This window comes from Ursus maritimus, unplaced genomic scaffold, assembly GCF_017311325.1.
Source record: "Ursus maritimus isolate PB19 unplaced genomic scaffold, ASM1731132v1 scaffold_3, whole genome shotgun sequence".
In the NCBI taxonomy this organism is placed as follows: Eukaryota; Metazoa; Chordata; class Mammalia; order Carnivora; family Ursidae; genus Ursus; species Ursus maritimus.
In genome coordinates this window covers 52,337,441-52,351,175 of record NW_024425563.1, presented here as the reverse complement: position 1 = coordinate 52,351,175, position 13,735 = coordinate 52,337,441, and the positions used below count along the sequence as shown (strand labels likewise).

Here is a 13,735-nt window from a genome sequence, read left to right as displayed (position 1 = left end):
AAATCAGAAGTAGGATGGCCCCAAGACCGATTAATTCTCTGACATGGTGATATCACCAAGGATTTGGGTCTTTCCATCTCTCTTCTCTGCTCTTCTTAACACTGGCATCATTTTTAAGACTAGTATCCTTCCTGGTCTGAAAAGGACTTCCGTAGCCTCAGGAGTTACCTTTAGAGGGAAAGGACACTTTGTCATCTTTTTTTTTTTTTTAATTAAGAGTGTGGAAACTTCTCAGAAGTCCCAGAGCAGACCGCCTCTTGAGCCTCTAATACTCCAGGGTTCACATGCCACCCCTAACCTGTCTCAGGCAAGGGTACTGGGTTACCCTAATTGGATTTGATAAATCATCACACTGCCATGGGAGCCAGGTTGAGCTTCACTGGAGCTTGTGTGTGTGGAGGAAGCACGGAGACTTGGACAAAGTGGGAGCTCTGACAGGAAGGGGAAGTGGAGAAATGGGTGCTGGGAGACAACCAACCATGTCCGTTCCATCTGCTTGATAAATTTTGAAATCTGCTTTTGCTCAACCTACCTGGACTTCACCTACCTGGGAGTATTACCTAGCTAGTTGAAAACTGAGAATTTGTGATTAACCAAAGACAAAAAACTGGCATAGCGGGGTTGATGCATCTGACCAAGATATCTTTTATTCCACAGGGAATCTATTAGGACTTTATAGTCTTACTCTACACACAGTTGTACCAAGTGTGGTTATTCCACTGACAGTTTCTTAACGACCTGGAAGGGAACCCTACTGAGTCAGTAATAACAGTCAGTGCTAATATTACATAAGTCTAACTCAGACCCTTTTCTAATTGCTTTACATGAATTAACTAATCCTTAAAACAACTTTCTAGGGCAGAGGCTATTGGAAACCTTTTTACATATGGAAAATGGGAGTGCCAAGGGAGGAAGTAATGTGTGTCCAGTCCACGTCCTGATGCACCTTCTGTGTGGTAGGAAAGACAGGGCTCAGGCTCTGCACAGGCGTGGGTTTTTATCCAAGTACGACCACTTACTACTTTGCTGTGACCTTCTTCAAGTTATCAGTGTTCTCTAAGCTTTAGTTTCATCGTCTCTGAAATGAAAATCATGACCCAACTCCCCTCATAGATTAGTTATGAGTATCAGATGACCTAGTGTATGAAGCGCTTAACATCATACCTGCCACAAACTCAGCTCTCAGGAGTGTGAATTACCGGTATTAATGTATAGAGAACACAGCTAATAGCCAAATTAAGAAGCACATGATGACAGTGAGCAGCCAAAGAGGAGAAAAAATATTGTAAAATGTAACTGATGAAAAACAGTCATCTGGGAGTGTTTGATGTAGCCTAGAATAGTCTGTGCCTTTCAGTGGGCCCCAAGAGTATCCCCAAATTAGAACAGAATTCTAGTGTAAATATTCATAATCATGAAAATGATCCTGAATGATCTATAAAATACTCAGTTGTGTTCATTATGTGTTAACCAATCAGGGAAGAATATATGGTAGAATTTAGGTGTTAATTTTTTTTTTTTTTTTTTTTTTTTTTTTTTTTAAGAACAGTCTGAATCTTGCAAGTGGTTTTTTAACCCCCTTTTTATTTTGGTCACCAAAATGCAAGAAATGTCAACTCTGTTTTAATCACTGTGCAGGATTCTATTTCTTGCATGTCTCTGCCTGCTACCTCTTTCCCTGACATTATATCTTAGTTTCTGTTCCCTGAATCTGGTGTTTATTTCCGTTTTTCATTTTATTGTATTCTCGTAAGCCACTTCAAATTTGTTGTGAAACGATAAAGTATATAAAGAAGTCCCTAATTTTCAAAACAGAAGCATTGCTATAAAGGTTTCTTTAAACAAAACCATGCATAATATGTTCGACATGTACTTTGGACTTAGGAATATTTCACTTAAAATCACTGTTTCCCGCCAGTGGGTCTCTCCCCATGCTGAACTCCTTTAGTGTAAATTCTGCCCTGATCATTTGGCCACTTCGTCTTACCCAGCCAAGGCCTGGCTACCAACTTTGATTTATGTGTGGACTGGCTTTTCAAGTATTTCATCAGCTCCTAGAGAGTGGTGGATGATTTCTGAAACGTTAATTGTATTCCCTTGTAAGCCTAACACGAGGCTGGACAGAGTGTAGGTAGTACGTGATGGGGGCTTTGGATAGTACTTCAGTTGGAAAAGATAAACCCATTGCTTATGCTACTGCATTTTGATGGTACCACCCAGTTGCTGTCCTCAAGCTATAACGTCTGAACTCTGACAAATCAAAACTGAGTATCAGATAAGATCTTTCCTACTGAGCGTGAACTTGAATTAAGAATTCTTTGGGTCTCTATTCTCAAGTGACTGTGTTGGTTAAGATCTAAAATTTTGGAATGCCTCTCCTTCTGACTTTTCTCTTTCTGTTCCTCCCCCCTCACCCCCCCACCCCAAGAGAGTTGTGGTTCACACAGCAGAGACAACTCGTCTCAGATATTTCGTAGAGTTGCTGCTTGAGAAAGGACAACCCCTAATGCTAGTAGGAAATGCTGGGGTGGGAAAGACAGCCTTTGTAAGCGACACACTGGCAAGTCTCTCTGAGGATTACATCGTGTCCCGTGTGCCTTTCAACTACTATACGACATCTGCAGCTCTGCAAAGTAAGTGTCCCTCCTGCTTATATTTTAGAAAAAAGGCATCAGAAACTGTCAAGGCTGGGACATGTAGCCCGAGGGGAAGACTGCTTTCTCTAGGCTTCAGACGTTTTGCTTTGGCCTCAGATGAATTTTTACTTATCACCAAACTGGGTAAAATATACTTTGTTTCAGTATTGTGATTTTGTTGACATCAACAGTGTTCATTGCTTTGCCTCCACAGTTTGGTCACTTTTAATCAATTTATGGAGTCCTAGCAACATAAGGGTATCCACAAGGAAGAGTGCCCTGGTTACCTTTCCAAGTAAGGGATTGATTTAGGAGAACTTCATTAAAACTGTATTGATGAAATGCCAGGCCACGAGCTGTTAATTAAATCTTAGGAAAATCGTAAGAATAATTTTAGCCTTTGAATAAATGTATTGGTGTAAACAAAAGAACCACACAGATTTGGAGCATTCTGAGTTAGGAAGGCAAGCTAAGTAGACACGGGAAGTGAAGGAGATAGTGTACAAAGAGCAAAAATTGGTAGATCTGTCACTGTCCAGGAGAGTGTCAGGGTTATGTTGGTGGTGGGGGCAGTGAAACTCCCTGTTATCCAGTAGTTGATTAAACCTGTTGAGTTGCCCTGGTTGTGGTTTCTGTGTGTGTGTGTGTGTGTGTGTGTGTGTGTGCGCACACACGCACATGGGTATATGTTGTCACTGTTTTCCTGGGTTTATCAGTACAGATTAATAATAAATTTTCTTACTGACTGCCATCATTAACTCAGCCAAGAGTGATTTTTTTTTTTGTAATCTCTCAATAAGGTTTGTCTTCCTTGACCTCATGAATGGAACAGTTAAAAAATCCATAGATACTCCTGCAGCAGTGACAGGGAAGGACTGAGGGAGCAGGCCGAGGCTGGCCTGGCAGTGCGCCATGGGGTAGAGTGTGTTCAGGGAGCAAAGAGTACAGACCCACAGCAGCGTTGCCTCAGATGGCTGACCAGTGAGATGTCCTGTGTGAGAGGAAAGGAGAGGCGAGGTGAGCTCTGCCAATAGGAGGGAGGTTGGCAGGGAAGCATGACACAGAGGAGGTGACCAGAGGGTCATCACTGACACCACCCTGCACAGAGCTGATACTTGAAGACTTAGGAGTGGATGAAATGGACAGAAGATGAGGAAAAGTGAGGGGGGAAAAAAGGACAAAGGACAGAAAGTAACATATCTGACTGGTGAGCAAAGTGATGCATTTGTTTCAGGAATTCTTGAGAAACCTCTAGAGAAAAAAGCCGGCCGTATCTATGGTCCAGGAGGAAATAAAAAATTAGTTTATTTCATCGACGACATGAATATGCCGGAAGTGGACTCCTACGGCACAGCGCAGCCCCACGCGCTGATTCGACAGCACATCGATTACGGACACTGGTAGGCGGGTCTCCGTGTCCTGTTCTCTACTGAAATCGCCACCGTTATTATGGATGAACAATGAAGAATGAAATTGCCCCAATTTCTTCCTCTTCTGGGATAACTTTTGGGTTTCATTTTACATCCCCTTTTCATCATCGTAAATGCAGTAGGTTCCCTTTGTATCTTTGGAAGAATTGGACTGAAAAGCGTCTTAGAAACATTACTGTCTAGTTGAAGCATTAAACTCTCAGGCACATTAACTCGCACTAAGTTACTTAGACACCTGACCCTGTTCTGTGGGATGCACTTGTTTGATAACGTCTGGGCGTTGCCGTGTGTCCATCCCCGCCGCTAACTAGAGGGAGAGCCCCAGCCTCGCTGTGGGTATTGCGAACGGAAGTGGAGTCACGTGGGAATCAATAAGCAGGAGCAGTCGGTATTGATTCAGCCCGTTCTGCTGATTTGGGCATTGGAGGAGCTATGGAGGCTTCTGTTTTCTAAGCCTTAGTTTTTGTGTCTCTGAGTTGAGGCTAACACGCCCAACATCACAGAGCGATTCTAAAGATCAAAGGAGGCAGTTTGTGAAAAAGTCCTTCATAAACGGGGATTTTATTGTGTTGTCATCTTCAGGTTTTGGATTTAAGGTTCTGTTCTCTGTCTTTCAGGTATGATAGACAGAAGGTGATGCTTAAAGAAATCCACAACTGTCAGTACGTCGCCTGCATGAACCTGACGGTGGGCAGTTCCACGATCAATCCTAGACTACAGGTAGGGTGTGGAGTTCTGCTGTCGCCCCAATAGGCCCCAAGTGAAACCTCAGACATTATAGATTGTGAGTCTGCATGCTTTTCGTACAAACTAGGGCTCCTACTGGACTTCCGGTGTAAGCTTTTTTTTTTTTTAATTATTTTTTAAGATCAGGTACAGGTTTACAAACTGTCTGAACACTTTTAATTGAAAGGACTGCAACGAGTTCCCATAATTCACTCTCACACTCCTCCTACCTCATTTTACCCTATTATGAGCGTCTTGCATTAGTGTTCCTCCTGCATTTATAAGTCGATGAACCATTATCAATCCATTATTATTAACCAAAGTCCGAAGTTTACATTAGAGTTCATTCATTGTGTTGTGTATTCTGTGGGTTTTGGTAAATGTGTAATGCCAGATATCCACCATGAAAATACCATACAGAATAGTTTCCCTGTGCCCAAAATCTCCAGTGCTCCACCTAATATCCCTGCCTCCCTCCCTTCCTGAATCCCTGTCAGCCAGTTGATCCTTTTATTATCTCCATGGTTTAGCCTTTTCCAGAGTGTCACATAGTTGAAATCCCATAGTATGTGGCCTTTTTAGACTGGCTTCTTACACTGCGCTTAAATACACGTTTAAGGTTTCTCCATGTCTTTTCATGGCTTGATAATCAGCTCTTTTTTTTTTTTTTTACTACTATGTAATAATATTCATTGTATTGGTGTACCAGTTTGTTTATCCATTCACCTATTGAAGGATGCCTTGGTTGTTTCCACATCTAGGAATTATGAGTAAAGCTGATAAAAATATTAATGTGCATGTTTTGTGTGTGCATATAACCTTTTAGTAACAATAACCCCCACCACCTGTAACATACATAAAAGAACAGTATACAACAGTAAGCGTTGCTTACTCCCTTATCCGGCATCAGCTGGGGGTTGGCTGGGTGACTCATGATCTTGGATGGGCTCATTCCTATGCCTGGGAGTTGACTATCAACGAATCTGTGGTGACTTTGACTAAAGTGATAAGGGCAGGGTGGCTCAGCTTCATGTGTCTCACATCCGTTAATAGGCTCATACAATTCATGGCAAAGGTAGGGCCTTAAGAGAGCAAGTGGAAACACACGAGCTTCTGACAGTGACTGACGCAGTGTCATTTCCGCCTCCTTCTGTTGGTTCAGTCGATTCCTAGAGCCAGGCCCAGGGTCAGAGAGGAAGGTACCACAGTGACATGGCAGGGCATGGAATATAGGAAAGGTTAAAACAACAATAACAACAACAACAACAAAACACTTTTTTTTCCTGCAATCTATTGTACCATTATAATTCCTATTATATGTAAGTCTTGGATTTGTTTTGTTTTTCAGAGACATTTCACTGTGTTTGCGTTCAACTTTCCATCCTTGGATGCGCTACAAACCATCTATAGCCAAATTCTTAACTTCCATTTTCAGCAGCAAGCATTTGGCCCATCACTTCTCAGGAGTGGCCCCTCTTTGATACAGGCAACAATCACATTCCATCAGATGATGACACATCACTTTTTACCCACAGTTGTTAAATTCCACTACCTCTTTAATCTGAGAGACCTGTCAAACGTCTTCCAGGTACCTTGGTGGCTCTGGGTTTTGCGTCTTGGGTGGAGGAATGATAATGGTAAGAGTAATGGTGTTCAGTTATGGAACTTAGCTCAAGGTGATGATACATACATACCTACTTTTGTATGTATTCTTTGATGTTACACCATAAACTTCTCTGTGAAGTATGCATGGCAGGTTTATTCCCATTTTATCAATGGGACTAGTGGTTTCTTTCAGGTTGTGCAGAGACGTAGCTGCAGAAGCAAGGGTAGAAGTCTGACTCCCTGTTCCGTGTATTCCATATAAATATCTGAGTGCCTCCTTTTGGGCCAAGTGAGGGGGATCATTTCTCATTTTTTCATATTTATATGATATGACTTTTAAACATACATCAAGAGAAATGTCACAATTTCTTACACCGTTAAGATTGTTTTGACTTGACCTTGACACTTGATTGGCTTACCGCGTAAAAGGACAGTGTTTCTGTATTTGGTTTAGAAAGGAAATTCCAAAGAGGGAATTGAAACCTGGAATTAAAAAAAAGAAAAAAAAATCAACTGGTGTGATCTACCGTCTACAGTAAAGCTGTTGGAGGATTATTTATGGCCTGAAGTTCTTTTGTGAGAGAGGTAGTGGAAAATTTCAGGAGACTTCTTTGCATTTGGTGATTTTTGTTTCTTTATATTTTTATAACCCTCTTTCCTAAGTTACTCTGCAGATGCCCTACAACCATAACACTGTGTCAGACAACAGTTTCCTGAAGGTGGACCACTCCTTCTCCTTGCTGTAATTTTAGCACCTGCTGGAATGACTGTGCTCGATACAGCATTGTTTAAAAACTAATTTTTTAAAAAAATTATTAGCATAAGCGAGCAAGTGGGAGGAGGGGCAGAGGTAGAGGGTGAGCGAAAATCTCAAGTAGATGCCATGCTGAGCACGGAGGCCGACATGGGCCTCGATCTCATGGCCCTGAGATCGTGACCTGAGCCGAGATCAGGAGTCGTATGCTTAATCAACTAAGCCACCCGGGCGCCCCAAAGCTGATTTTTAATCTTAGGGAACAAAGGGAAGGAAAGCCATAGGTGACACGGGATGAGAGGCTTGCTCATTGCTTACGTCCAGTCTGTCAGCTACACCCCACACCCCCAAAAAGTTGTTGAGGCTTCGTAACTACTTGCCTCCAACTCGCTGTGTTCTGTTCTAAGTCCAGAGCTGGCTGACTCTCTCCTGAAGGAGTGGGTCTGTATGAATCCAAGATCCTGGCCAGCAGTGTTGGACGGGGGGAGACAAAATGCTTTGGGGCTAGTTCTGGATCTACCCACAAAGTGTGATTTCAGGCAGTTTACTTTTGATCTCGTATTCTTCAGCTGCTAAATGGAGGGGTTAGATTGACAGATATCAAAGGTTTTAGGATAAAAAAAAATCTTGATCCTGTGACATTCGTGTTAGCTGTTTGTACTTTGGTTTGGGAAGCTTCATCTCTCGGGAGACTTGATAGACACAAGTCCTCAGATGAGCTATTTACTTCCTGGGCTGGCTTGTGAAATACAGTCTTACCTACATTCTAAAACTGGGTGTAATGATAGTCAATTTCTAAGATGTTACTTATCCAAGAGTAAAACTACTATGATAATAATTCTATTTATAGTAATTCTTCTAACTTAATAAATTGCTGAATTTAGTATACGGTTAAAATGTTAAAGGAAAATACTATTGTGGAATGTCATCAGTTTCTGATTTTTTAATTGTTCGCATTCTTGCCTTGTAGGGCATTTTATTTGCTTCTCCCGAATGTTTAAAATGTCCAAATGATTTAATCCACCTGTGGCTTCATGAGTCTTCTCGTGTTTATGGAGACAAACTGGTAGACCCAAAGGATTGTGATTTGTTTCAGAAGAAATTGCTGGAAACTGCTTGTAAATATTTTGAGGTAAGTGTGTGGGATGTCAGAGGTCACTCTTTGCTCTGGGGCTAACTGGTGTTGGGGCAGAGGTGGCTGGAATTGCACACATGCTGTCCTTGCTGGAATGGCAGTGATTCCAGAATATTCTCAGTCTGTACTTGGGAGCAAGTCCTCACAGATTGACCTGCAGGTCCTTCCTTTGGTTGGCTACTGTGCTTCCAGATGAATCATTCCTGGAGGCTGACGTGACCGGATTTTCCTCTCCCTCCTCCTGCAGGGTGTAGACAGTCACGTGCTGCTTCGGCAGCCCCTCCTCTATTGCCACTTCGCTCATGGCGGCCGAGATCCATGCTACCTGCCGGTGAGGGACTGGGATGTGCTGAAGACCGTTCTCACGGAGGCCTTAGACAACTACAATGAACTGAATGCTGCCATGCCCCTGGTCTTATTTGAAGACGCCATGCAGCACGTGTGAGTTGACAAGTCATGATGCTTTTTCACAGTAAAAGTGGCCAGGTCTCCACAGTCGTCGTGCTTCTGTGGATCATACTGAGCAGTCCGAGCTGGCGGTTCCTGTCTCTTGTTTGTCATACTGTGTAAAACTGCAAGGGTCTCTCTCTGTTACATCCTAACCTTAATCATGTCTGAGGCCAGTACACTACTTTCTGAAGCATCGTCACAGCCATGATTTCATTTTATTTCACTGCAGCTCTGAGAGGTAAGAATATTGAGAAAGAGACAGGCGTGTGACTCATTGAAACTGTAAGGTTCCTAACTGACAGAAGCAGGCTGAACTGAAGCTGCTGGTCATCGATGAAGCGTGTTTATTGAGTGCCTACTGAGTGCTAAACAGGAACAGTGCCAGCCTCTTCACTACTCTGGTACACATTAGAAAAGGAAGGGGGCATGTTTTCTTCGCAGATAATTAGACAGATGCCACTGTCCTGATGTAGGGCTTGGCTGACAAGGCTCTGTCTCACCTCGTAGACTGGGTGCCTTGTGCAGTGCAGAGATCATGCAACCATCCATAGCTCCCTTGCTGTCAGACATTGTTCTAGGTACTGAGGATACAGCTCCAAACGAGATTGTCTAGTCCTTACTCTAGCTGAGCTTACATTTTAGTGATGCTGAGGAACATTTATAAAGGCATAAGCAAGCAAGATGGCAGAAAGTGATGTGTCATGCTGAGAAATAGATCGATCGATTCCAAGAAATAAATATGTGCATTCCCGTAAAGGGTCTGGGTATTTCTGTGAAGAGGTGACATTTAATGTAAGATCAAATGGTAAGCAGGAGCTAAGCATGGAAATCTGGAAGAAGAACATTCTAGGCAGGGGTGTATGTCATGTGGCCCCATGGCTGAATGTTCAAAAACAGAAAAGGGGTCATCATGGTCGCAGCATGGAGAAGAAGTGGGGAGAGCAATATTCGACAAGCATGGAGATGCCAGAACGGGTCTTACTGACACAGGGGATGTCCCTGTAACCAGAGGAAGGAGTTTCCATTTTATTCTAAGCGCAGTGAGAAGCCCTTCAACAGATTTTAGCATGGGAATGACATCATTTGTGGAAGAGTCTAGGCAGCTGGCCATTGCTGCTGCTGTGTGGGCAGTGGTGCCTCTTCGCATCCTGCGCTGCTGTCCTCGTCACCGTGATGGGTCACTGGCTGTAGCAGTTTTCTAGTGTTGCCTTACCAAGCTACCGCGTGCGGGCGGTTTAGGAAAACAGGTGCTTATTGCCTCACGGTGGAGGCAAGAAGTCTGAAATAGGTGACAAGCGAGCCACACTCCCTCTGCAGGTGCTGGGAGGGATCTGTTCCAGAATTCTCTGCTAGCTTCTGGTAGTTTCTTGGCTTGTGGCGGCTTACCTCCAGCCCTCACATGGCCTTCTCCCTGTGTGCGTGTGCCTGTGTCCAAATTTCTCCTTTTTATAAGGACACCAGTTGTAGTGGATAGGAGCCCACCTTAGTCCAGAATGGTACTGTCTTGTCTTAACCAGTTACTTCCTCAGTGACCCTATTTCCAGATAAGCCTGTATTCGGAGGGACTAGGGGGTTAGGACTTCAATAGATGAATTTGGGGGGATGCCATTCAGTCTGTAACGCTGGCCTTTCCAGCAAGTGATATTTGGGCAAAGATTAAAAGAATGAAATCATGGTTAAAAATGAGTCAAGAAAGAAGGAAGTATGGGAAGAAGGAAATTCAAAGAGACACACCAAAAAGGCGGAGAGTTCATTTGTCACGAGTGGTGAAGAAAAACTTGGGAGACCTCCCCAGCATGAGCTATTACAAGCATGTTCAGTATTGATTGATTCATTGATCCCTTTGCAGCTGCAGTCCTCCGATGACACCCACAAAGGTTTTAGTTAGAATCTATGACCGCGGTGCTAACTGAAGTGTTAGTGTCGCTGCTCCTGCTTGGGTTCGGACACTGACTGTGAACCTAAGTCATGGGGCAGGTGAAAGACATGGCCCATTGCCACCGAGTCTTCTCACCTGATCCTTCATCGTGGGCTTCTCGGTGGCCTTCAGCAGGAAGGCCGTTGCTTTGATCAGGGCTGGTGAGCTAGCAGCTGATTTACTCAGGGTTAGACATGATTTCAGAATGTGCCCTTGAGGGCTCTGAGGAAGGAATTTGCTGCTTCGAGAACCTGGTGAGGTGCAAACCTCAAAGCATACATTAAAACGAAAGGAAAACTCTGTTTTGTAACCTCAGGTTTCATTTGCCTCAGAGTAATTTCACGGCTTTCCCGAGGTGGTTTTGTTGTGTGGTCATGTGAAGTCAACCTCATGGACCAGTTGAGCCTCTCATGATAACCCGTCTCTTTAGTTATTGACGGTTTGCAGCTGAGATGCGCACATCCTAGCATAAGTGACCCCAACCTTGCTTTTTCACGAAGTGCTTTTGTAAAAAATCATCTAGTTGCATCGGTCAAGGATGGAAGTTTACCTTCATTTCAGAAAAGCAACCCAGAACTAACATCATGGTGTCTCATCTTTTGCATTAGGGTTTCCGTAATGCTTATATTTCAGTTTTTTTCTTCGCTCAGCATTTATAACATAATTATGACCTATTTCTTCAACCAAGGTGATAAGGCCAACTTATTCCTAACTGTAAAAGGTAGCAGTAATATCAGTGGCTCAGCCATTCAGAATCTCTTCAATAATACAAAACAAGGGATTAGTTGGCCTTGCTGGATTCTGATGGTTTCAGTAAGTTTTCTAGAGTGCTCGAGGACAGATGAAGCTTTGGTGCAAAGGAAGTAAGAATCATAGAGGCAAGTGGTGAATCTGCATGAAGTAAATCTGCATGTGAGATTTTTTTTGGCCGAAACAAATCCAGTCTTTCCAAAGTAATGCTACAGCAGAAGTTTCTGGCATGAAGACATTCCCCCTTTGATGTTGCTGCACATGGCTGCCGGTGTAAAGTTGGGGTCTTTCTTGCTAATCAAAAAAACTTGCACCCTTGCGGAAAGGCCTTCTATACGGACCGTAAGAAGCAGTGAGGGTCGCACGTGTGATTTACACAGTTGATGGGGCATCCAGTGTGAGCGGCCTCTTTGTTTCGTGGGGAAGCAGATGAATGAAAACTAGAGGTGTAAAATAAAAACTCAGATTTCATGTCTAGAAATTTTTCTAAAAAACACAACAGACACGGTCCCCAGGCCCTTCAGTCTTCTGCTGCCATGCGTGTGCTGTCTCTGAGCAGGTGTCGCATCAGCCGAATCCTTCGGACCCCTCAGGGCCACGCGCTCTTGATCGGCGTGGGTGGCAGTGGCAAGCAGAGCTTGTCCCGGCTGGCAGCTTACATTTGCAGCCTTGAGGTCTTCCAGATCACTCTGACTGAAGGCTTTGGAATCCAAGAACTTCGGGTGAGTAAGAGCGGAAGACAGCCCTTCTCCCCTCACTGCCTAGTGGGTGTAAAGCCTGAGCTGGTAGTGTGCCCAGGTCAGCTGGGACTCCCAGATTTGGCCAAAGCCTCCCCAACCAAGAGGGGAAAAGCTTTGGGGGGATTTAGTTAAATTTGTCTGTTTCTCCTTCATGATAAATTTAGTAATTATAAAATTCGTAAATGTCGATAAGTATATAAACGTATAAGCCTATAGATCCGACTCGGAAAATGTATTAAATACTTGATTAAAACAGGGGGCACCTGGGTGCTACAGTCATATGGGCGTCCGACTCTTGGTTTCAGCTCAGGTTCTGATCTCAGGATTGTGGGATTGAGCCCCACGTTGGGCTCTGTGCTCAGTGGAGAGTCTGCTTGGGTTTCTCTCTCCCTCTCTCTTTGCCCCACCTCCCTGTGCATGCACTCTCTGTCTCAAATAAATGAATAAGTCTTTTAAAAAATAGTTTAAATACTTATTTACAACAAGCATGGTTTTCCTTTTGTATTGACCATGCCTGCTGTTCAACACTGTTAGTATTCCTGTATGTTGGAGGGGGAGAAAAAGACACTGCCTTTACAAGTCTACTTTGGATGAATCATGAAAATAAAATGTGATGAGAATACATTTAAGAAACCTCATGTGCTTTTAAAAGTTGGCTTTTTCATCACAGCAGTAGTTAAAATAATATTCAGAGTTTGTGGGAAGTGAAATGTGGGTGAAATGCAACCATTTTCAACCAAAAAAAAAACAAAAACAAATCCCATGCTTTCAATATTATTAAACAAAGCTAAATAAATAAGCAAACAAAAACTGTTTTCAATGAAATAGTTGCTGAAATGAACAGAATCTTCCTTTTACTGTGTTGCTTGGCAAGGGCATCCCCAAATTCATCATCAGTCTATTAGGAGGGAGTTGTCCATCAGCCACCGGTTGTCATCCCTATGCTCCATTAAGCCATGAACATGGCGCTCATCATTAAATGCCAGAAAAAGGGGTGATGTCATGCTGTTTGCCCCCAGGCTGGATCCCTGAGAGGGAAGAATGTGTGAACGGGGAAAGCTCTCGCATTATAGTTACTGAGTTCTTCCCAGCCCTCACACACATAGTCCCCACGTCACGTCAGCATTTTAACAGCACATGAATGATGGCCTCCTTTCCTTACAGGTAGATCTTGCCAATTTGTACATCAGAGCTGGAGCCAAGAACATGCCCACTGTGTTCCTGCTGACAGATGCCCAGGTTCTAGATGAGAGCTTTCTCGTGCTGATTAATGACTTGCTGGCATCAGGTGATTAAACCAACACATTCCTTGAAAGATCTTCCCCAATGACAAATTATCTGTAGTTGCAGTGAACTTTAAAGAGAGATAATTTGTCTTTGAGATGTTTGCTGGGGCAGTCTTTGGGGAGAACCCTATAAACCTAACTAATTTGAGGTGCATCGCTTTCTTAGTCTGCTTACGGCTGTGAGGTGCCTTGGAGGAGCCTTCAGTGAAGTAAATGTTATTCCTACACGACGAGCCTAGTGGTGTGTCCATCAGAGCTTGTCCTCAGTGTGTGGTGTGTCTTGTAAATGCAAAAAAAAAAAAAAA

At 43.4% G+C, this 13,735-nt stretch overlaps 1 protein-coding gene across 1 annotated transcript in view; it reads left to right on the top strand.

The window, feature by feature from the left end:
• Positions 1-13,735, top strand: part of DNAH11 (dynein axonemal heavy chain 11) — a 312,391-nt gene that overhangs the window by 150,426 nt on the left and 148,230 nt on the right. Inside the window, exons 46-53 of the mRNA XM_040644201.1 lie at positions 2,433-2,633; positions 3,871-4,036; positions 4,684-4,786; positions 6,141-6,380; positions 8,122-8,283; positions 8,534-8,727; positions 11,964-12,126; positions 13,309-13,432. Coding sequence (XP_040500135.1) covers positions 2,433-2,633; positions 3,871-4,036; positions 4,684-4,786; positions 6,141-6,380; positions 8,122-8,283; positions 8,534-8,727; positions 11,964-12,126; positions 13,309-13,432 — 1,353 coding nt within the window. The remainder of the gene's footprint in view (positions 1-2,432; positions 2,634-3,870; positions 4,037-4,683; positions 4,787-6,140; positions 6,381-8,121; positions 8,284-8,533; positions 8,728-11,963; positions 12,127-13,308; positions 13,433-13,735) is intronic.